Consider the following 26,063-nt stretch of genomic DNA (forward strand, 5'->3'; position numbering starts at 1 on the left):
AGGCATACCCCCCACAGCCAAACACGTCCTCCCTGAAATTCACTACCAAGTGTTGCAGATCCCATAACCAGGGCCTGACATGACATGGGCACAAGATGTCAACAGTACTACATCTCACCTGTATGATGTCAGGCTGGTATTGGTAACATATCATGCAGTACAGTCTGCCTCCCATAGGAAGTATAAACTGTGGAAGCTATCAACATCCCCAGGATACATATACACAGACACAACCACATATGGTATGCTAGCATAATATTACAGTATATGGAGTATCTGTTTGACACCCTCCTCATATGTACCATGCACAGACTAACCCTACATATACTGGGCTGTTACACAGTTTGGCCTGATGGCTGTCTGTGGTATGGGACATGTGTCAGTATGGCCCTACAAACATGTATGCCAATACAGTAACATATAGTGGAGCAGCATGTAACATCAGATAGGACGGGACCTAGAACAATGACATCTACCACAGTCTGTACATAGACTAAAGTACATAGTAACAATACACACACTGTCGACATTCACCATAAGTACACAGACCTCAGTACTGTACAAACATCCACAGATTGTCCAGGTTATGTCATCAAATATAAACCCTACTGTACATAACATGTGTAGCAGTCTGATATCTCACTGGCTTGCTATCAGATATGATGACACTAATTATGGTGTACAGCACATATGCACCTCTTAATGCACAACATATGTACAAAGATTGACAGAGTTGTGGCTGGAAGCACATACACAGGGCCAATATTGACATATTGCTGTGATAATATCATACATATACTGTTGTAACAGTGTTTGTTGCAACATATGTCCTGTATGCACCTCTTAATGCACGACATATGTACAAAGATTGACAGAGTTGTGGCTGGAAGCACATACACAGGGCCAATATTGACATATTGCTGTGATAATATCATACATATACTGTTGTAACAGTGTTTGTTGCAACATATGTCCTGTGAGGGATATGAAGTCAGTAACTGTCACGGCTTTCACCATCTACAGACTGCAATCCTCACACTGCCTTCTGTAGTTCACAGATAGATGCTGTGTGGGTAACACATGACACCAAAGGCACAACACACTGCCCTGTCTGCAGATGACCCTACAGATGGAGATTCCTCATAAACACAGAACTGACATGGCAGGTATTGAAACATGTAGGACAGCCATATCCCCACACACACACTTTTAAACCAACATTACTCAAAATGCAGTATAGCAGCACTTACAGTCTGTAGTCAGGTCAGGCACATCCCCCTCCTGTGTGTTGCCCTGTTTCCACAGTGTATGTTGTTAGAGGTTAATCCACAATCCATCTGAGATGCTGTTTGCCAAACAACAGATCTAGTTCCTGCTCACAGTGAATCAAAAGAGCCAACACCAACATGATGTCCCTAGATATTAGAGTGTGTTTCCATGGAATTGGCTATGGGAATGTTACCACAGCTGTTCCACATGCAATCAGCTAGTGGAGGGCTGCAATTCGTGCAGAGGCCATCTGGTGATCATGAGCTTCACTTAAATTACACATGCTGCTGCCTAAGCAAAGCAGGTGTAGGTCTCCACATCCACCAGAGAGGGGGTTGGAGAGGCAGACAGAGGCAAAGACAAGTCAGGGAGGGGTGGGAGAGTAAACCCTAAGCATGTTTGTGTCACACACCTACCAGCACAGGTTATCAAATCCCTGACGACTATGTAGTGCTATCACAGTTCTATGCAGTTATTGAATGCGCCACATAGGTTACCTGTTGTGGAGCCCTCAAAACATATATGTGATGGTGAGTGACATCTGCAACAGGGATATGGTAACTATAAGGTAGGTGACGTACACGTGCCTGTCCACATGAACAAGTGCCAGTGTCAACACAGCCACATTCTCACAGGGATGCACACACATTGACATACTTTGAAGGGCCAGGATTACAACTCATCAGTAGTGAGATTGCCACAACACATTACTGTGCAGGTATCACATGCACCACACAGGTCATATGGAGGTTGTATGGGCAAAGGGTATGGGGAGGTGTCTGACATCAGACAGCATGCTTCAGTATGCCAATGGGGGTTGAAGTGAGTGTGGATGTGATCGTATGCATCATACAACACACACACAAACACACAGGGTGCCAGTACTGACATACATGTGTGCATTTCTGCATGGGTGTGTGGTGGTCAACTGTGCCAGATCGCTATACAAGGTTAGGTGATGGGTATATCTTGGCATCAGGCCACATGACAATGGTCTGCATTGTTCATAGGTAGGTACTAGGCTATCTGCCCAAAGGCATAAGCCTAGCCGGAATGTGGTGACTTTCGCTGCCCCCTTCAATTAGTTCCCTGTGCCTCTGTCCAGCACAGCCATTGAAGTAATCCCTGGGGTAAACTTTCTGTTTCCCATCCCCTCATCAAGGTTTCTCTTGAAGAGGATTAGCGAGGTGCTCTGCCTAATGTAGATTGGAATCTTGTTCCAGAGCATGGGAAGTCTCTGGGACAGGAATCTATCCCTCCAGCGCGTCCTATTTATTGTTGTGGTGAGGTTTAGATCCCTGGAGTGCGTGGCTCGAGGGGGTATGGTTTTCTTTAAGTGGAGCATGTCCATTAATTCTGGGTTGAACATGGCCTTGTATGTCAGGCAGCAATCACCTCTGAATAGGCGGTATGCAACCGAGTACAGCTGGAGTTTCTTCAGTCGAGCTGCATAGGGCATCTGCTTGAGACCAGTGATCCTCTTGGTGAGGTACTTCTGTGGTCTTTCCAGTTGTTGCAGGTGTCTTGTAAGGTACATCCCAAATGGGGCATTGTACTCTATGATGGGTCTGATGAGTGATGCGTAGAAGGGCCCAATGACCTCTTTCGATCTGGATGCAAACCCTTTTGTGATTAGGTGGGCCACATAGAAGGATTTTTCTAACCACTTTGGCAATGTGATTATCAAAGGAGAGGTTACTGTCTACTTAGGTCCCCAGATCCCTTATTATGTCTTCCGTATTTAGGGGGCTACCACCTATGTGGTAGCTTGTGGGTACTTTGTTTTTTCCAAAGGGGATGACTATGCATTTTTTGGCATTTAGCTTGAGGCCATGGTTTTGACACCAGGTGTCTGTCTCAGTGAGACACTTTTGGAGGATGTCTGTGTCAGCTGAATAGTCAGTTATAGCTCCTAGTTTGCAGTCGTCTGTGAACTTGGTCGGCTATAGTCCTCCTGTGCTTGCTTGTACCTCTGAGAAGAATATGCCGAACAGGAATGGTCCTAGGACTGTGCCCTGGGGAATGACACTTGTAACCGGTTTAGAGTCAGACCTAGCTCCCGCAACTCTTACCATGTGGGTTCTGTCCGTGAGCCAGCTGGCAACCCATCTCGTGACGTAGGGGTTTATGTTCAGGCTGGTGAGCTTGTCTATAATACCTGAGTGGAGAATGGTGTTGAAGGCCTTTGTGAGGTCTAGGTAGGCTGTGTGGACCACCTTTTCCTCATCTATAGCCTTGGTAACTGTCTCAAAGAAGTCCACCAGGTTTAGGAGGCATGCTCTGCCCTTAACAAAGCCGAACTGGGTAGGGCCCAGTGTTTGGAGGTTCCCAATGTCTCTGTTAATGAGATCTATGATGATGCGCTCCATAGCTTTGTGACCAAGCTAGTCAGGCTTATGGGGTGATAGTTCCTGGGGTCCGTTGTGGCTCCACCTTTATGGAGCAGAATAATCGTTGATGTGCACCACTCTGTGGGCATGTAGTCTGTGGACAGGCTGAGTTTAAACAGTGTGTTTAGGTGAGGGGTTAGTTCATCTTTGTGCTCATGTAGGATGCAGCCTGGGACACCATCCAGTCCCATTGATGCTGTGTTTCTGGCTTTGGAGAGGGCTATTTTAATCTGAGTGTCTGTGATTTCAGGGGCACTACATTCTTCTGGTATAGTTATGGGCCCTTTTGGGGGTGAGAGGGGGGGTGAAGTTTGCACTGAACCTGTCTGCCAGGATGTTGGCTATATTGGTCGGTTCAGTGTATTTTGTGCCATTCTGCACTAACTCCGAGAAGATCTGAGAATTGCCACTTAGATTCTTGACATAGCTAAAGAATGCCTTGTGGTTATCTTTGAAGTCCATGGCAATTTTTCTTTTCGAAGCTAGCCTTGGATGATTTTATGAGGGAATGTAGTTTTTTGCTGATACTGATCAGGAATGTCTTCCCTTCTTGGGATTTTACTCTTTTCTGTTCTAGTTTCCTCCTTCTATTGTATAGCTTGTTTATGGCAGGGGTCCACCAGACTGGTTTCCTTTTCTTGGAGGAGTGAGTCTTGGTTTTGTTTGGGATAGCACGATCCATGCATTCTTGTAGGTGCCCGTAGAGTGCATTAGTAAAGGATTTTGCAGCTTGGACAGTGTTATCCTTAGAATGGGGACTTTGAAACTTCCCACCTCGGTCTTAAGTAACGTAAAGTTTTTCACGGTGGTTTCTTTGACCAGGAGTAGCAGCAGAATGTGGATATCCAGAGTGATTAGTTTATGGTCAGATCTAACCAGCGAGGGGTTATCCTCTGGTGTGGAACACCGGTCGCCCATGTTGGTGATAACCAGGTCCAATATATTGTCACCTCTGGTGGGGGTGTTGACCAGTTGATCCAGGGCGTTTGCATTTATAAATTCTAGGAAATGTTGGGCAAGGGAGTTTGTACTTGAGTAGTTCTCCCAGTTAATGTTTGGGTAATTGAAATCACCCAATATCAAGGTGTTTGATAGGACCTTTACGTTTCCCAGTGTTTTCAGGAATGCAGAGTGGGGGTCCTGGGACATGGTGGGTGATCTGTAGCAAGCTATAATTTGAATAGCAGTTTTGCCCATTGTTAGTTGCACGTGGATGGATGATCTCTGAAGCATTGTGCTGTGCCACTAACCTGGAGGTGTGGGTATCCTTAATGAATATGGATACTCCCCCACCTTTTGTATTTTGGTCCGGGTTTTGTGGCCGAAATGTATGGTATGAGTTGTAGCCTGGTAGTGCTGGGGTGGTCTCTGGAGCCTTAAACCAGGTTTCTGTTACTGCACATATATCGATTTTCTCCATACTGAGGAGTGCCTCGAGTGCGTGCATTTTGAGGTTTAGACTTCTTGCATTGAGTAGCATTACTCTCAATTTTTTGTTACTTGTGCTATTTACGGTGGGGGGTTTGTCTTTTGAGCCTTGCCTAAAAAAGGCACTATGGGGGTGGCAAGAGCCTTGGCCAGTATTCGAAAGCCTGAGGGTGACAGGTGTAAGCTGTCTCTAGCGAAGCAGCGTGGCTTGTCGAGCATGTCATCCCAGGCTGACAGACACTGGATCCCCTTTGAAAGACACCAGAACCTTAGCCAATTGTTGAAATTGATAACTATTTCTCTTTACCGTGGTATCATTCTTGGTGAGGGCAGGATGCTACTCAGGGTCAGGGTCATACCAGCATAGGCTACATGATCAGAAAGCTCCTCCATGTCTCTTTTCATGTAGTCCAGGGAGGTACGGCTCAGGCCATTCACACCAACATGGACAATGACAGAGTCATATTTGTACTTGTTCTGGAGTGACCTGAGTGCTTGTGTTATGTGGCGGATCCTGGCACCCAATAGGCAGCTAACAGTAACCTTCTCTTTGTTCAGCCTAGTGAGTGGGACATCAGTGTGCCTGATTATAGAGTCTCCTATTACTAGTGTGTTGGGTATGTTATTTTGCCTTAAGGGCTGTGATTGTATGGTACACTGGTTTTGTGAAGTATGTGTTTCATGGTTTGTGTTGGGGGGGTGGAGGTTGCATGGATGTCTGCTTTGGAGGTCTCTGTTGCTTTTGCAGATTTTTATTTAAAATCTCAGAGTATGTTTTCATGTATTTATGTGTGTTTTTTGCCGGTGCTGGTTTCATAGGTCTATGTGAGATTGGTGGTGTGATGCAAGTAATTCCCTTCTTCTCTTGACTGCCTGGTCCAGTCTTGGATTGAGAGAACTTAGCCTCCAGTTTGGCTGTATAATTGCATCTTTCACATGTATTAGTGTTTGGTGGAAGGAGGAGAGGGTTGTCTGTGTACATGAGGCAATTGTAACATTGCCTCAAAATGCCGAGATTCACCAGTTGGACTGGAGAGTACACCTGAAACTGTCCTTTGGACATGCCTGGATAGATACAATGAACTGTTTTACTGATTGGCTGGTAAGGTCAAATAGATAATTTTGTCCTTCTCTACAGTATAGGCGGGTCTAGTGATAAGGTTTATTAGTGCTTGCTATGAGTTTTGAGCAAGTGTCGGGATGAGAAGTGAATGGTTTGAGTACTTAAGTTGAATGTTTGTCTAGTTCCAAGGGAAAAATTGAAGAGTAGACTTTGTGTAGCCAGGAATAGTTATACCCTAGCTAACCGGTGCTTCCCAGTGCGCAAAACCATGCAAATGCGGGTTTTATAGCAGGGAAATGAAAGAGATAGAAATCAGCCCAGAATGGCCAATAAACTACTAATTTCTGGGCTGAAACTACTCCTCCAGGGACAGATAGGCTGCTCAAAGCTCCCTCTCTCACAATGAACAGAGAAACTTCCTTCTATCCAAGTAAGGTATGGGCAAACACAGAAACTTGTAACACAGGCCTGAATTCAGCACTAACCTGAAAACTGGACTATACTAGCTTAGAAAGGCAGAAAAACAAGTATTTTTTTTGTTTTTTTTCAGAAAATAAAGTAGATACAATCAAAAAAACACTTTAAATGCACAGAAATGGCTATCACACTTGAGTGTGTAGCCTACAACAGTTAAATGGGTAATTTAAACACAAAAACAACTTTGTTAAAGTGCAGGCAGTAAAATAAGTACAATGTGTAGCTGAAACAAGTTTTTAAATCACAGAAACTATAAAAAATCAGTGTTTTAGGTGGAATTAGCTAAAGGCAGCAAGGAAATGCAGAAAAATGATACTTAATCACTCCAAAGTCTCTCTTTTGTCTCTCTGCTGCTGTAGAACACTGCAGGGCACCAGGCAGGAGCTTGCTGAGCTGTATACTAGCAAATTGTGGCTCAGGGCTGTAGTTTCTGCATTTGCCCACACAGGTGGGTATTGTATCCCCCATCCAGTCACCTGGGTGACTATTGTGTGGGGCCAATGCTGTGCATCGCTTACCATGTATGTGTTCCTTAGTCCATGACATGTATGGTGTCTGCGATGTGCACACCTCCCACATGCATGTACAGTGAAATGTGGAACTACCTGGGGTGTCTGGCCCATGTTGTGAACACAGATTATCATCAGATGTGCCAGTCTTGCCCACCTGTGGCAGGAACTGGTGATGGACAGCAGGTTTACCCTGCACCTACATTGATAGCATGCTAACGGCATTCTCTGGTGTCATTGTCATCTTTCCATACAGGGCATGTTGTCAGGCATGGTAGGTCCTTTGTGGGTTACATGTGATGGCACCACAGGTGTTGCAGGTGTTCATTGTGGAACATGGGGAAGGTGCATTGTCTGCATGTATGTGCATATTGGACAGATGGACAGGGTGCCATGCCCTCTGTAGCCTAATGCAATCACTCCATATTTACTATCAGTGGCCAATATGCAGTGTACACCAACATATTGTCTGTTTCCTAGGCATGTGTGTGTGTATGAGACATGGGTTGAGAGTGTGCTCTGGGTAATACTGGGGTTGCTAACTGTGATTGCCTGGCCTTAATGTTACATGTATGGGTATAGATTTGCACCCCAGCCTCTCAGCTGTTTCTCAACTGTTATCCCTGTACAGTGGACATTGTGATATATACTAGGGCCACCATATAAGAAATATGCAAAACCCGCTCCACATTGGGCCCAGGTGTCACACACTCACACCCTCCTCCACACAGGATACGAGTTACAAACACACACACAGACACACACACACACACACACACACACACACACACACACACACACACACACACACACACACACACACACACACACACACACACACACACAGACACCTGTCATGCTTGGGAGTAGAACCCCTACCTAACTTGTTTATTACACTACAGTACTATGCAGTTATAGTACGCGCCACGAAGATTACTGCAGTACTCCTTCCCCAAAGGTGTATATCACATTGGATGACATCAGCAGGATTGCCAGTGTAGGACATTCGAATTGTAGGGAGCGTGACTAGCCTAAAATGCATTGCTCCCTACACAGACAGTGACACACACACACAAAACATCCAGAACTGCCATGGGTGGGAATAGAACCCTACCAGAGTTCTAAATCACACTACAGCAGTATGCAGTTATGGCATGCGCTATGGAGATTACTGGGCTAAAACCTTCCCAGAGGTGTATTTCTAGGTGGTTGACATCAGCAGCTTTGCCAAAGATGAGCATTTGAATTGTAGGGAGTGTGACTACCCTAAAATGCATTTTTCTCTACACAAGAGTCAGACAGACACACACACAAACACACACACACTTGCCATGTCTGGGATTAGAACAGCTACCTAACTACTTTATCACACTACAGCAGTACACAGTTACAGGATGTGCTACGGAGATTACTGGGCTATAACCTTCCCAGAGATGTATTTCTAGGTGGATGACATCAGCAGCCTTGTCAAAGCTGAGCATTTGAATTGTAGGGAGTGTGACTGCCCTAAAAAGTATTGCTCTCTACACAGTCAGAGACAGACACACACACACACACACACACACACACACACACACACACACACACACACACACACACACACACACACACACACACACACACAGTTGCCAAGTCTGGGATTACAACTCCTACCTAACTAGTTTATCACACTACAGCAGTACGCAGTTATGGGACGCACCATGGAGATTACTGGGCTACAACTCTCCCAAAGGTGTAATTCACAGTGGATGACTTCAGCAGGCTTGCCATAGTAGGGATCTGGAGAGGGCAGTGTGTGCGCATGGGCCATAACCCATTCATCTATAGGTTGACACACCACATGCGGGCACACACAGGGTCATATTTCACAGGTACATGTATACAGCTGCTAGACGACTACTTCCTTACAGTCATGTTGCACAGCTGGCACGTGCACCACATGCTCCGTAATACTGACAGATACCCATGGCTAGTATCTGCAGTGGGTGACATCTGGCTCTCGTGTGGTTGTGGCCCTTTGGCTGTGTGCTGGGTGGGACAGGCCTTGATGGCTCCTTGTCACAGTCACCCTCTTCCACACATCTATGTATGTCTACCTTTGGCTTATTAAAGTGTGTTGTCCTTAGAAATATGTCTGTATTCCTGTCCACTGCGTGTGCAAAGCATGTGTGTTGCATACTGAGGAGTGTCTGCACTAACATCTGCGACTGCCAGTTATGTCTGGTCCACTGGTGTTTGCAGACAGGGCCTTCTGTGTTTAAGTGTGTGAGCATACCCAGTATGACCTTTCAGTGTGTTGTTGACTGACATTACCTTCATTTCTCATGTATGTGAGCATGTCCAGTATGGCCATCTGTACTGAATATGTGGATCGAGTCCGGTAGTTTGTACTGCAGTGCTGACCTTTTTCTTGTACACCTACAGGTAGCATACTGTCTCTGCAGGGTATCCATCAATCATTTGGCATTGACTGTTACTACATTTCTGCATAGCAGGAGGGGGCACACCTGACTATTTCTACATTTCTACACAGGAGTGAGAAGGGGCACACTTGACTGTTACTACATTTCTACGTAGGATGGGGGGGGCACACCTATTTCTACATTTCTACACAGGATTGGGTGGGGCACACCTGACTCTTACAAAATGTCTACGTAGGATGGGGGGCACACCTGACATGTGTACACATTTGATAGGACTGTACTGATATGTCAGGTACTCCATTTCATTCTGTAGGCTTACCTATCGTGCTGACTGCAGGCATACCAGTGTACTACAGATCTTAGCTTTTAATTACCTACATATTAGTTTCTGACTTCCTATCCTTCAGAACTGACATCCCACTGTCTGCCCTGCTGTAGTCTGTCTGTGTAGGCCGGGGGGGTTACCCATAGGCCTCATTCAGAGGCCTTAGCACAGCCTTTGTTTGTGTTTGTCTACTCCTGTCCTGCTGGCTGTGACTGTTGTTGGGTATGTGAACCCCCTCCCCCGCCTGGCATGTGTGAGTCACTTACCTTGTGGATGTCCCAGTACTGAGGGTGGTGCTGCAGGGCTGCCTATGTTGGATGCACACAGTACACTCCCTACACATGGTGAAGCGCAGGTAGTGTAATATTTGGCATCTGTTTTACTGTATGTGAGAGTCAGAGAGAGGTGTCATTCCCTGGGTCCCTGCTGTGCCAGTGTATGTGCTATGTGTTGCTGCTTTGCTAAGGCCAGGGCATACTGGGCATGCCTCCTTCTGCCTACTAGGGCAGGCTCAGGTTGTTCCTCCTCCAAGTCACTCTGTGCCTGTGCAGGCCTTGGCAATGGTGGGGGGCTGTGTGGCCCTACCCTATTCTGTTCTTGCTGCAGCTGTTTCCGCAGGATCATATTGTGTAGCATGCCACATACAAGGACAATTTGGGTACATGTAGTTGGTGAGTACTGCAAGGCTCCACCATATGTGTCCAGGCACCGGAACCATGACTTGAGCATCCCAAACACATGCTGTACTATAATTCTGGTCTGTGCGTGTGCCTCATTATGGAGTTCTTGTTCGGGTGTGTGTGCATTTCTGATGGGTGTCATCAGCCACGGCTCCAGTGCGTATCCCGCATCTACCACTAGGTGACCATCAGGGATGTCCCCATTGGCAAACCTATGGTACAGCTGCATCAGATGCTAGATGTGGGAATCGTGATAGCTTCCAGGGCAGCCAGCACACACATTCATTATTATGCCCTGGGCATCGCATACAACTTGGCAGTTGATGGAGGGGAAGCCCTTGTGGTTGATGTAGACACTACCCTGCTCACTGGGTGGTGCTTTGATGCGTATGTGTGTGCATTCTATAGCACCCACTACCTCAGGGAATTCTGCTACTTGGTGGAACAGTTGCATATTGCTGGCCAACACCTCACAGGTGTTGGGGAAATATATGTGCTCACCGACATGTGCTGACATGGCATCCAGGAACTGGTGGAGAACCCTGGATGCTGATGCCTGTGAAATCCCCCTCATATCTCCAGCTGGCCTTTGGAAGGTACCTGTAGCTAGTATTAGTAGGCCTACACATATCTTGGTATCCACTGGGATGAGTTCCCTTCTGTTAGTTCTGTGTGTGAGGCATGGCTGGCACAGCTCAACAGTTTGCTGTAGGTGGTCCCTGTCCACTCTATAGTGCTCCACTATCTCCAGCTCATGTAGCCCCTGGTAGGTTACCCTGGGTCTGTACACTCTTCTCCGTCTCCTCAGTGTGGGTTGGTCGACAGCATTCACATCCTCACCACCCTCAGCCTCTTCCACAAGTTGTTGTATGATAGCTATTGCAGCCCTGAACATTTGGCTGTTGTGAGTGTTAAAAGTTCCCCGCTTGTTTACACCTGTGGTGTAGAGTGTGGGAAAAACCAGAGGGGAAGGTGTTTGCATAGTTTATAGTAGTGTTCTGGGCTGGTCTGCTGCCTGTGTAATTGTCTTATTCTGATACATTTCACCTGCCAGCTAAGCTAGTTCTTCTTGATTACCTTCCTACTGCTGTTTTCCCTTCCCATTGCCTTCCTGTTTAAGCCCGTGTGCAAGCTGCACAAACAGAGTGCTCAAATGTGCACACTGCTGCTATTTCCTGGTTTAACTTCTTTTTTCTTCCTGTAAAACTTGGTGCGTGGCACGCACACTCACTTAGGCTTTGTAAAGAGTGCTAGGCAGGTTTAGACACATCCCCTAGCTTAGCTGTGCTAAGCTAGGAGCAAACCCGAGCCGCAGGGCTCCAGTCCACTTACAGTATGCCTGACACACACACCTATGATGTCACCTAACTCCTAGGTTTGCACCAAGCTATTCCTACTCTTACACTGTTGGGACCTGACTCATATGCTGGGGAAAACTGGGGTTCACTATCCTTCCCCTCATTTGCATAGGATTGCTTGCTAATGCATAGTTACATGTCTCACACTGAGCCTCTCCCCTTAGCAACCACTACTCACTGGCCATGTTGTCTTCTGCCTGTCACTGACTTGCATGGCAGAATACTGATTTTAGTTAGAATTCTTAATTTAGGTTCATTTTGTTATTTCCCCCCGATCCCGTTTACACGCCGCTGCACTACATTTAAACAGCGGAGATCGGCTAAAAAGAATTTGTTGATTTTTGTATTTTTTTTTATGTTTGCAATGCCATTGGCCTTATAATTGGCCATTGGTTTTCTTACTACATGATATGCAGCCTTTATTTGGAGCTGTCACAACTCCGTTTTGGATTTTGCAGAAATGTACTCGGTTACTAACCGAGTACATTTCTGCAGATAGCACTAGTTCTGCACGGATGGTTGCAAGCTTCCTGGATTGCAAAATCACCTCATTTGCATAGATTTCTCCTGCAAATGGAGTGATTTGCATACAAGGGCTTCGTCCATGCAGGATTAGTGCAGGAGTGCTCGTGCATGCCCCTGCAGGCTGTTCCTGGATCGCACGGCAGACATATTGCCTGCCTGAGCTCCTGCACCAAGCTTGCATGCTGTGCAACATTTCGAGAATCCAGAGGTATGTTTTGTTGACAGTATTTTCTTTCTGTTTTATTTTAATTTTTCCTACACTGTAATACTATTTGTTTCTTTGACTGTCTATAGCTGGGAGGGTCTTCTGATATGTGAATATGTGAGGAAATAATAAAAAGAGCATTTACCCATACAGATGTGCATGCACACAAACAGAGAAAGATATATATATATATATATATATATATATAAGTATTTCTAAACATTGAAGTACACAAATCTGAAATGGCTAACGATTGATCCCATAAGACTGAAAGCCAAAATACTGATAAAAACAAAACACTTTTTTTTTTGGCAAGGAGAGGCAAGCCCCCCATAATCCCTGTGTGGGGGCCTGTGCCCCCACATCCCTGCTAATTATATACACCAACTCCAAGACTGTACAGTGGGGAACACACTGTAAACTCAGAAATCCAGTGGATATGCTGTTATCTGAGGAGGCAGTGCCACAAACAACTTTGAGATTAGATCCATTTCTGTAGAAAAAAATACTGTTGAAACAATCCCTCTGTGAAAAGGCTGTGGAAGTGGATGAAATCCAGCCAGAAATGCTGAAGGGGTGAATACTGTTGGCGTGCTCTATTTAATCTGCTTTTTCAGTGTTGTAAAGAAGACGGGACAGTATCTCTTGAACTGCAGATTTGGAAGATGGATCTGTTTTCAAAAAAACAGTGGAGAGGAAGGTGTGTTCAGTTATAGTATAATTATGCTTCTCAGGTTTCATAGGAAAGCTTGTGCCTATGTGCTGAAAAGGAGACATTGTCTGATTAAAAAATATGTTATACCATACCATTAGCATCTTTTTTATAGGCAGTAATCATCATGTTAACCAACTACATCATATTATTAGAATATGTAATACACATACTATCCATTAATAACTTCCTGTCACTTTTGTAGGTGCTGTGTCAGCAAAACACCCTACTTTCATAAGGTCACAAAATTATGTGTTTTTATCCTATTTCCACTACACTCAAATATTATAATAGTGCAATATTATAATTCTGTAAAATTGTGACATTATACTTCTGTAAAATTATAACACTATAAGTTAGAGTGTACAGCCCACTGATTCCACGTACATAACCACCTCAGACAGTTCCCTCAGATTATTTCCCTATGACCACTTTGACTCTTCTTCTCAATTCCTAATGCCAAATGTTCTGCCTGCTTTTTTCTTCTGTGTCATTTCCCCATAATCTGGCTTGTCGTCTCCACCCAACCAAAAATATCTATCTGATGTTGTTAATCTTCTGCCCATTCATCACTGATGGGTTCGGTTCTGAGCCGTCTGAACCAAGTCTGCCTAATACCAAGCTCACGTACACCAAAAAAAAGTCTCGAGCAAAGTTGCTACTCACAATGCCCTTCTCCCAGTTACCTCAGATCTCGTTTGCCATGCAGCCATATAGCAGCATTTCACTGAGCTCTCCAGCTGTCATATTTTGCTAAATTTTACTGTATTTTGAAACTTTTTTTTGATTTAATTCTTTTTTCTACCCTATTTCTCTATATAGACTCTACCCAGTGGGTAATTCTTTTACCATCGTTGGTAACGCCCTCTCCTACCCTTGAGGTATCATTTGATACCATCATTGGTATCTTTCTTTCCTGCTTTCTTTCTTTACTTTCTGGCAGTAATTTATCTGTTTTCTTTCTGTGTGTTGGATATGTCTGACAAAAAAGGGACCAGGGTTCAAACATTGCACTTTCTGCAATGGCAAACTCTCCAGCAGCGATTTACATGATGATTGTGTCTATTGTCTGGGTGTTTCCCACCTCTCTGTGAAACCTCCTTACCAGATTTGCCTGAGTTTTAGTCAGAGGATGCTAAATGAGAGGAAAATAAACTTATTTTGAAAGGCCTATTAACCTCTCCTTTCTCAGAGGCCCTTTCTGTGTCGGAGGTCTCAACCCCTCCAGTGAAGGACAAAAAATGTCCACATTCTGATCCCTCTTCAGCGGCTGGTGATAAGTGTAAATCCCATAAATACAAGGTCCATAAGTCTTCTATGGAGCACAAAATTGCTTCCTCAGCTCCGAATATTTTGGTTCCGAGATCAGCTCCAGTTACTTCTGTGGACATTGCAAAAACTTCAGCGTCGACACCACCTTCGGCACCAACATCTACGGCACCAGACTTAACTATAATGACGACTACGGCTCTGACCTTACTGCTTTCAATAGTCTCGGCACCAACTTCACCTCTTACTGCACTAACGTCGGTTCCAATGATCCTCTTGGAGCCGGTAACTTCTACTCCAACTGTCTCTTCGGCACTAAGCCCCTTCTCAGCATAGTTAGTTCCTCTACTGCCTGTTCCCAAGTTAGAGTCTTCGGTGCCGACAGTTCAAACACCACAGACCCAGTACTCCCCTTCATTGGACCCATTCTTAGGCCAGGCTTATATTCCTTATCTGGACTGGCCTGACTCCCCTTCCAGAGTGTCTGTAAGGTCCACCAGGAGTCTGTCTGAATTCGATGTGGTGTTTCTGCTGGACCAGCTGTTGACAGCCAGAGGAATGTCAAACATTCCTAAGACTCATCCCACTTCGGGGTTTGGGTTTAATGCTCCCAGGACTCCCACTTATTCTCCTCCCTCGGATCCAACGGTTCCAAGGCCCATAGCTCCGACATCCTTGGTGGGAACCCCTTCTTCTGCGCTGACAATGACACTCTCTGGAGCTTTGAGGCCTCCCCTTTGGGCTTTGGTTCCTACGTAACCGTCCCTTCCTCAGTCTCATGGTTGGGGATGGAACCCTCAGTTCCTAGCACGGTTTCAAGTTTTTGTCAGTTCTGTTCTCAGACCTGGAGACAACACCCGCCCTGATCTTGCTTGAGGCTTCATCCCTGGGAGTAGGCTGCGCAGAGCGGGGTGTGACCCCAGTCCTGAGATTGTCCTCGATTCCAGGCTCCCATTCCTCTTCAGGTGGGCCAGCCTTCTGAGTGATGGAGAGGGTGCTTGCTTCTGGAAGTGCTCCCCCCTACGTCAGATCTTCCCAATGCTCCCTCTGAGCTACAGCTACCATGGGCCACCTCCCCAGGGCACCAAGAGCACAAGCCTCAGGAAACCTCTGTCCAGGGTAATTTCCCTTCCGAGTCTTCTTCAGACGTTCCCACTGAAGAACCCACTCGGAAGAAAGCGTGTAAGAGGAATCACCTTGACTCCCTGGAGGAGTCACTCACAGAGGATATGGACTATGGTGATGGGGAAGGATCCCCACAGTCGCCCCCTGATGATGTCTCCTTTGGAGACATCCTGGAAATTTTGAAACAGAGGGGTGGCTGGAAGCCTTTCAATCCTTCCTCAGAGGAGTCCATCTTCCTGCAGGCTTTCCGCTCTTGGCCTTCTACTTCTTGGGTGACCCCACCTGCCGACAAATTAGTCCAACTCATCATGTAGTGTGCGTGGAAGAACCCTGATTCTATTGAGGCCATTCCTTGGAGACCAGATAATATTCTTTCCCCACCAGAGGAACATCCCCACTGGTCTAGAGGCTTGCCAGTAGATGCTATGGTGGTGGCGGCGGCGGCCACGAAAAGGGACCTTGCGGAAGAAAGTCCTACTGTTCACCCACTCAACAGAGAGTCCTGGGCTGTAGATGGACTAGGGAAGCGAGTTTTTGCTTCAGCGACCATTGCAGTCAGGTCTCTGAATTACTTGGCACATTTTAAGTGGCTCCAAAGGGATCTAATCTCTGAACTCTCTGGAGCCCTCGTGGGTCAAGTTTCTGATGGGGCACGTGACAAGGTTGCTTCTCAACTTGCCACTGTTGAGTCTATCTCCAAGTCATCTATGAGGTTGCTTTCCCACGCAACCAAAGGGGTGGCTAGAGCTGTGAGTGCAGGCATAGCCATGAGACGCCATGTCTGGATGCACATCTGTGACTTCGCGGACTCCTTCAAGTCCTCCTTTTTAAATGCCCAATATCGAACCATCTGCCTTGTTTGGTTCTAAAGTAAAGGACACATTGGCCAGGTGTGAACAGGACGGAAAGACCGTGTCAGCCATTGGCCTGCATTTTTTCCAAACCTCAACATTCGTTTTCCAGGAACCAGAGGACTGGGAAAATATGGCACAAAAAATCTCAAGGTCCTTTCCGCAACGCACGTGGCAAAGATTCCCTCAAAGGCAGAGGGGGTTCCAATGGTGGAAGATGCCTCTTTAGGGGCAGAGGGGGTCCCTGAAACCAAGACTCCAGGGATTCTTTCTCCAGATGATCTTATTAGTGCTCCTGAAATGTTGCCCGATTGCTTTCCTCTGGAAGCAGATGGGGCTCATTTTTCTCTGCACCAACCTGCCTGGCACTCTATTACAAACGATCAATGGGTGCAGAGAATAATCTCCAGAGGCTATTACATCCCTCTAATATCTCACCCAAAACCTTCAAAGTACCTTCCTGATGCGCCACCCATTCAAAGAGAAGAAGTGGCTTCAGAGATAAGAAAGCTGTGTCAAAAAAGAGTCATCCAACCAGTCCTCCCAGACCAATGCGGATCCGTTTTTTACTCAAGATTCATTTTGGTGCCAAAAAAAGACTGGGGACTGGAGACCCATTTTGGATGTCAGTCAACTAAACAAATCAGTGGTTCAATCCAAATTCCACATGGCCACTATATAATCCATTCTCCCCTTTCTACGGGAAGATGTTTGGATGTGCTCAATAGACCTCCGGGATGCTTATTATCACATCAAAATGGACAAATGCTCCAGGAGTCTCCTTCACTTCTGGCTAGGAGCCAATCACTACCAGTTCAGAGCCCTACCATTCTGTCTCTCGACGGCCCCCAGAGTGTTCATGAAATGCCTAGCAGTGGTGACAGCTCATCTGAGACTTCAGGGATTCCAGGTGTTTCCATATTTAGACGATTGGCTCCTCTCCGCCCCCACCAAGCACCTACTGACCATGGCCCTCCACTACACTCTCTTAGTGGTGGAGTTTTTAGGCATCACAGTCCACTGGGAAAAATCCAATCTTCACCCTACCCAACAATTGGAATTCATAGAAGCAGTATTCAATACTCGAACAAGCCTGGTTTCTCTTCCACCTCACAGGTTTCAGAGGTTAAGATTACAGGTACAAGTGATACTCTGTCAGAGAAAAGTGTCAGCAAGAGACGTTCTACAGGCTCTGGAGTCCATGGCTGCAGCCATTCCGATTGTTCTCCTGGCAAGATTACATATGAAACTGTTACAATGGCTCCTTTTGTCCCAATGGTTGGAAAACCTTCACCCTCTAAGTTCACAGATCCTCATCACCAATTCCTGCAAACAAGATCTTCTTTGGTGGATGAGGTCAGATGAAATGCTTTGGTGTTGCCCCTTCCAGACCCCTCAACCCAACACCACAATGACCACAGATGCTTCCCTGATGGGGGGGGGGCACTTTCAGGGAAAGACAGTCCAAGGCATGTGGTCCAGATTGGAGGCCAATTTACATATCAGTGTTTTGGAGTTGAGAGCGGTGCTGTTGGTGTTGCAGGCACTACATCTGCTCCTTCCTTCGGGAATGATTGTGATCCAGTCAGACAACACATCAGTAGTCTGGTACATAAACAAACAAGGAAGGACCAAATCCTACCCCCTGTGTCGAGAGGCCATGAGAATTTGGCATTGGGCTATAGCTTCCAACCACTTTCTTATAGCAACGCATATCCCGGAGAGCTCCAACGTGATTGCGGACAGGTTGAGCAGATGCATCCTCCTTCCACACGAATGGTCTCTCAATCTGAATGTGACTTCAGAAATTTTCAGCCATTGGGGCCAGCCTTGCTGCAATCTTTTTGCTTCCCCCTCAAACAACAAATGCAGCAGCTTCTTTGCCCTTTTTCCCCCAGAAGGGGAGTCAATGAGAGACGCTTTGACTCACGATTGGCCCACAGGTCTCCTCTATGCTTATCTTCCAATTCCCTTGATACCGCTTTGTTTAAAGAAAGCAATTTAGTTGAGATGCAAGGTGATCCTCATTGCCCCATTCTGGCCTCGACAAGTGTGGTTCCCCTTTATCCAGCCTCATCTCTTACAACTTCCATGGATCCTGGACACTCGTTAGGACCTAATCTCTCACCCCCAAGGGTTGACTCCCCCAAATCTGTCCACCCTCAAGCTGACAGCTTGGTTTCTCCACTTTCATTAGACGCCAGGCAGGAATCCCTCTCCTCACCTGTTTGTGATATTATTCTGGCCTCCCATAAACCATCCACCAGAAAACTCTACAGAGATAAGTGGAAAAGGTTCGCTCTTTGGTCTAGAAAACAGATACTAGGTCCCTTCTTAGCTCCTGCATCTGTTATACTCCACTACCTCTCTGAGTTTTTCAACAATGGAGCGTCAGCTTCCACTATTCGAGTCCACTTGGCAGCTATCTCCAATTTTCATAACGGTCTAGAAGGCATTCCACTTATCTCCACCCGCATTTGCAAGACTTTTCTCAAAGGAGTTTTCCATAGCAGACCCCCAATCAGACGGCCTGTAGAAACATGGAATCTCTCTCCAGTATTGCAGTCTCTTTCTTTACCCCCCTTTTGAGCCTGTTGCAAAATGTCACCTGAAATTTCTTGCATGGAAATCTCTCTTTTTGGTGGCGGTCACATCAGCTAGAAGGATTTCTGAACTACAGGCCTTATGCATCAAGTGTCCGTATTTAATCTTCCATAAAGACAGAATATCTCTTCGTACTAATCCTTCTTTTCTCCCCAAAGTAATTTCTGATTTCTCTGTCCAGTCCATTGAGCTCCTAGTGTTTTTCCCAAATTATTCCAATAAAGGAGAATACTGTCTGCACTCATTGGATGTACATAGACAATTGCATTTTTATTTAGACAGGACTAAATCTTTCCATAAGTCGGATCAACTTTTAATCTCCTTTTCTGGACCAAAAATAGGATATGCCGTATCAAAGGTCACCTTATCAAAATGGCTCAGAGATTGTATTACTTTTTCATACTCACAAGCTAATGAACCTAAACCTGTTAATATCAAAGCTCATTCAACAAGAGCCATTGCAACTTGTTGCTTTTCATTCCAGAGCTTCCATGGACAACATCTGTGCAGTAGCCATTTGGGCTAAACCCCATACTTTCATCAAACATTACAAACTGGACATGGTCTCCAGGGGAAGAGTGGCCTTTGGCTCAGTGGTACTCAGGAATGTTATTCCTTAAGGGCCACACAGGTTTTTCAAGTAGCTTGGGATTCTGTCCCATCAGTGATGAATGGGAAGAAGATTAACAACATCAGATAAAGAAGTTATGTCTTACCATAACGTTCCATCTGTGTTGTTCATCTTCTTCCAGTCATCACAACCCACCCTCCGTCCCCCACCAAAGGCTTCTGGTGGATCTTACAGGTCCTTATGGTGTTTTCAGGGTTTTTGCGCAGAAATGGCCTCTGCTCTTAACTTCTATATGTTGCATGCAAACTCGATCTGAGGTAATTGGGAGAAGGGCATTGTGGGTAGCAACTTAACTCGAGAGCTTTTTGGTGTATGCGAGCTTCGTATTAGGCCAGCTCGGAACCAAACCCATCAGTGATGACTGGAAGAAGATCAACTACAACACAGATGGAACGTTATGGTAAGACATAACTTCTTTTTTTTCAGATCACTTCTATCCCCACTGTTTCCTATAGGTTCATAGGTTCATAGTTAAATACTATGCAGTCAGTTTCTGACATTGGCAGTGATAAGTATTCCAGTAGACATAGTTCTCCACAATTAACTAACTATGCTAGCTTATGTCAAAAATGTTCTTTATTTTATACACATGATCTTGACCAAGTTAAAGAAATTATTTATAAGTACTGGAATGTTTTAACTGTGGACCCTCAGATTAGAGAAGTTGTAGGTGAACGTCCAGAATTTTTATTTAAAAACAAGAAAAATCTTCATAGAATTCGGTGTTATCCAAAAATTATGAAAACCTATAGTGATGTCACCCATAACCAAGGCACGGCCCCTTGCAATAATTGTAATTTTTGTTCTTATATTTGTAATTTTAATATGTTTGTCCATCCAGTTACTTCTCAGTGTTATGTATTTGATGTAGCTGCCAATTGTAACACCAAACATGTTGTTTACCTCGCACTATGCACCTGTTGCCCTGCCTTCTTTGTTGGTAAAACCAACAGAAGGCTTAGGAACAGGATAAGGGAACATCTATATCAAATACGTATTAAGTCAAGCACCAATGCTTTATCTAAACACATCTTGGAAACAGATAGCATGCACACCTTTAAATTTGTGGTTCTTTATGTAAAAATCCCCAGTTTGAGGGGGGGAGATGTCAGAAATTTTACTGAAAGAAATGAGATAAAATGGATTATTAAACTCCAGGCATATGTTAGTCCAGGTTTGAATGATAAAATTCCCTTAAAACCTGTTCTCAAGAATAGGAGATTGATTGTTGGTTGAGTTTTAAAAAAACTTTTTATATATAAGTTTTTGTTTTATAATTGTTTGTGCATTTGTCTTTAGATATAGTTACAACAAAAGTTTTAATAATGTCATATATATGTGTACTAATATGTTTTTTATTTACTAAGTTAGGCTGTGACTTAAAACATTTTAATATGATGTCATTTATCTTAATTTGATCAATTAATTGTCACACATATATAAGGTGAGCAGTGATTCATGGTGTGTATATGGTCTGAGGAAGCCTTCTGGCAAAAGCGCTTACCTGTTTCCTGTGTCTAATAAAATGCTTGGATTTTACTAAGGATTTGTGATTTGTGAACTCAATACAACTATCGTGTTTGGTCTGCTTGACTTTTTGATGCTGAAGATTTTGCTCTGCACAGGGTTGTTCCTAGGCTACATGTTAACCATTATGCCAACCACCCCACCCCATCCTTTAGCAATTAACTCTTTCACCCAACTCACCACCAACTGCACTTCAGTTCTGTCACCTTTAGTCCATCCTACAGTCCTTACTTTCATTCCATATAATCAAAATAACCATGATTCCTCTTGCCCATAAACCTCAAGGCATAGACCAACCAACTCTTTCCATAACTTGCATCCCCTAGAATAAAACCACCAAATATGAATATCATTAGCCTTTTATTCTCTGCATTTAAAACAAACTGCCTTGTCCCATGAACCTTCTTTCTTCAGCCTCTTAGGTGTCCTGCTGTACTATCTGTATAGCAAGTGAAGCAGCAGGTCAGACAGGCCCTTTCTTATTTTATTCTACTAGCAAACAAAAAATAAATCAAAGATAAAATAACAACAAGCAGGTACAAAAACTGCACTTTAATTGACCTCAAGCACTTCGGCAAAAGCCTTCAAAGAGTACAAATCATTAAAAAACCCATCCAAGTTAAATACACTTAACAATCAATCATCCAATACTATCATGTTCATAAAAAAGAGCATTCTCCTTCTTATTAGAAAAAAAAATACGCCAAATGAATTTTACGAGCCAACTTGAAAACATCACACTTATTCAGAGCAATTATATAAAACTGTTATATAAAGAAAGTATTTTTATCTTCAAATATGACACCCTGTCTCCTCTGGGTCTTAATGTAGAATGTAATTGGAGGCTATTAATTTAATGTTTATTGGATGATTGATTGTTAAGTGTATTTAACTTGGATGTGTTTTTCAATGATTTATACTCCTTGAAGGCTTTTGTCGAAGCACTTGAGGTCGATTAAAGTGCAGTTTTGGTTCCTGCTTGTTGTTATTTTACCTTTCTTATTTTATTGCCTTATCAACTTCTCAAACTTCATTTCAACATTCATCATTCCTCCAAATCTGTATTTCCTGACACCACTTATTTCTTAAATTAATCCTATCATCCACCTCCTCCACATACACCAAGTCTCCACGTACAACTCATATTCCAACCATTTTTATTTTAAATCTACTCTATTTACACCCCCACTTCAGACTTAATAAACAATCTTTCCTTTTCCTACCCTCTTTCAGCTTCCACACCTTATTCAGTATATCATTTATGGGCTATCTCTCCTTCTGTCTCTCTCTCCCACTGTCTTTCCTTCCTTCAGATTAAACTTTTCTATAAGACGATGAAATTCCATAAACTTACTTGCACTCTTATACTCCATGAAGTCACATATAAATTGCATCCCTTTTCTCCTCCACTCTTTGATTGTTTTATCATAAACTTCATGTATCTCAACACTTGTATGAGTAGGGAACTGCATCCACGCAAATTAAATACAATGTGTTATCTGACCATCTCCTGATCTCTCTTGATATCTTCATCTGTATTTTGATCCACCTTCTTGCTCCTCACTACATCTCTCTTCCCTCTCCCTCTCCCATAATCCCCACCAAAAACCCTAACATTGTATTCTACACATTGTGTGATTTCTATTCTACACATTCTCTGTGGCACATTTATAACCGCATATGTCCTGAAGTGTCGCATTTCCCAACTACCTAACCTCCTGCCATATTCAGTTTACCTTAACAAATACTCTTTCTCATACCTCTGTACACAAAAGAATCACAAAGATTCTGAATACCTACAACCCTTTTATCATGAGGTCTGATATATACATGTATTATAAAATTAATTATTAATGTCAAGATCAAACCTACCCTAGCCTATTAACCCTACTGGACAATCTGCCTAACATATCTTTGATATCCCACTCCTTAATTCCTCCTATTTGGGGCCAGTTACAACTTTTTGTAGGAATATACTTAATTTCCTAAATATCTCTAACCCCTCCCCCCCTTGAATGTGGTAGCATACATCAGCCTGCTGCTAAGGCCCCTTCAGCATAATAAGTATTGCATGAATCCAATGAGAATACAACCCAGACTCTCCCCAAACTTCTTTAAAATATTTGATACACCAGGCAGCAACTCACTGACATCCCCAGTAAAATTATACAGTTGTCTGCAAAAATGATTATGCTTCTATAACCCTTCCCCTTCCCTCTCTTCTTCAGAAAGTGTTGAACACTGTGAGTTAGTTTTCCTGTCACAGTAATAAAAGAAACACAGTGTTAAGAGGCAAAAAGTCCAACATAAATTGTAGCTGATCTTCTGGATTACCCTTTCCTTTAGTAATAAACCACAGTAGTCTCACTCATGAACTCTTATCAGTTTTCCTGTACCCATAGCTTCACTGAAAACTTTCACTAGCAACAAATTAATGTCTGTACCTATGTGTTTATAAAAAGCAGTTGGGAAGTCATCTGCACCACCTGCCTTATTCCTTTTAATAAACTTATTAGGTCTCAACACCTACACAACCTCTGTCTTCTTATGCAATTCTTTTTTGCTCTTCCAGTGATAAAATGCCTCCCAACTCAAGCTACCTATTTAAACTGCTATATACATAAAAGTACTTTTTCAAGAAAAAGTATATAGTATGAACAGAACTTCAAAATGCAATGTACTACCCTTAACATTTTTTTGTAAAGTATTACATACGCCTTACATTTGAATTTTGTCATGAATTGTACATGTGCATCTGCTGCTCTTTTCCCCTGGTGAAAGCTGTTGGGACTAACAGAAATCAAGGTGTGCAGGTGCCAGTAATCTTGAGATATGCACATTTGTCCCAGCTGTCACACATTCTTCCTTGCAGCAGTGGCTGTTATTGTTCATCTTGTGCATGGTCAGCAGTCGTTGCAAGGTGCATGTGACTTCCCTTTCTCAATTAATATTGTCTCTGTGGGTAGACATTTCAGTTGGTTTGCCTATGTACAGAAAACATCCACCTTCACATAAGCACTCACTAAGGCTGTTGGGAGTCAGTGTTTGTATTTTGGGGGATTATTAAAACTGCAGTGGTGGTGCTGCGGTAGCGTTGTCGCCTCACAGTAAGATGTTGTCCTGTTCGATTCTCAGCTAGAGCGTCTTCTGTGCAGAGACATGCGTGAATGAGCATACCCTAACTGGGAAAAAGCCAAAAGACACAACAACAAAAAAAATTAAAGCTGTGCAGACACCCACATTGCTAACTTATTTATACTCTATATAGTTGTATTAGCTTTGATTAATGTTTGAGAGATAGTTTATGTACAGAATATTCCATCTGTATCTTCTAGGTTGAAGCATCTAAACCTTGATAAAAATGGAATCAGAGAGGTCCCATACCTACAGCAGGTGATGGAATCAGATTACCCTGTCAGTGCAGATTTTAGGAACATGAGCAGTGCAGGTGCCCTGCAGAAGAGAAGTCCAGCAGCTGCATCTATGCAAAACAGTGAGAAGACACAGGCAACATCATTGCAGCATATGAAACTAGATACAAAGGATACTGCTTTATTGAGCGATGATGAATCTACAATCATAACAGGTTTAGAAAAACATTTATTTTATTTCTGTCTGTTATACATATAATGATTTAATACATCTCTCTTTTGTACGGAACACAAGTAAGTCTTACTGTGTTACTGAGTGAAATTATCCCTAATTTAGAATCTCACAGGAGGTAGTTCTCTATAAGTGATTAGTTTGTGCTTATAAACTTAATCTACATTTTATTTTGTTTTAGCTAATTTGAAAAGTATAATTAACATTATGTTTCTCTAAGGTGCATGTTTCATGAACATTGCCGGTATGTTATAGGTGCTATGAAATCAGAAGTCTGTTTTATTTCAGTTTAGAATGACAGAAGTATTACTGCTTGAATGCTCTCTGTTGTTTTTTTTTTTAAAGAATACATCAAATGGAAGCTCTAATATTAAGGCTCCTTGTTGAACGGTCCTTAGTTGGGTACAATTTAATTTACTTATTTATTTTAGTTTGTTTACTAGGATAGTACACTGATCACTAAAGACCATTAGCAGTGAAGAGATTCATAAAAAACAAAAAGAGAACAAATTCACAAACACAGAGTAATCACAGAAAATAGATAACCCCACAGACAATTAATACAATATGTTAATAATATTAGCAGAGTAGAAAATCAAATGTGAATTCATTTTTTGTAGTAAATATGAGCGGAAAGTAGCAGCTGAGAACAGAGGGTTAAATTAGAGGTGATGGAGGTGAGGAGGCAGTTATGTGTCCAGTGAAAAAGCACTTGCAGTCAGATTTTTGATGAAGGTGTCTTGAGCTCTGAAGGTGGGGAAAGAGGAGACGTCTTTAAGGTGAAGGGGAGAACAGTTTGCCAGTTTGGGTGTAAGAATGGAGAACAAATGGGCAGTACAGTGCAGTTTAGTTTGGGGTGTCTGGAGTGAGGGGGAATTTAATTGGGAGAGATTGCAGAGTTTGTAGAGGGTGGGTTTGTTATGGATTTTGATTGCAAGAGGTGGAATGCACCTGACTGAAGTACTTGGAAAATAAGAAACCCTAGGAGTAACTCAATTCTGTAGGAGACTGGTAGCCATTTGGTCTTGGAGAGGGTGATGCAGTGGTGTTCCTGAAGGAAGGAATTGGAAATGAATCAGCAGGTTTTGT

The 26,063-nt window shown here is 43.7% G+C and overlaps 1 protein-coding gene across 2 annotated transcripts in view; it reads left to right on the forward strand.

The window, feature by feature from the left end:
- The window catches only part of XRRA1 (X-ray radiation resistance associated 1), a 1,524,348-nt gene that overhangs the window by 610,704 nt on the left and 887,581 nt on the right, over nt 1–26,063 (forward strand). For both annotated transcript variants that reach the window (XM_044072671.1, XM_044072672.1), the window contains one exon: nt 24,707–24,957. In XM_044072671.1, coding sequence (XP_043928606.1) covers nt 24,707–24,957 — 251 coding nt within the window. The remainder of the gene's footprint in view (nt 1–24,706; nt 24,958–26,063) is intronic.

The sequence above is a fragment of the Protopterus annectens genome, chromosome 5.part0, assembly GCF_019279795.1.
Source record: "Protopterus annectens isolate FY-2018-M chromosome 5.part0, PAN1.0, whole genome shotgun sequence".
Classification (NCBI taxonomy): Eukaryota; Metazoa; Chordata; order Ceratodontiformes; family Protopteridae; genus Protopterus; species Protopterus annectens.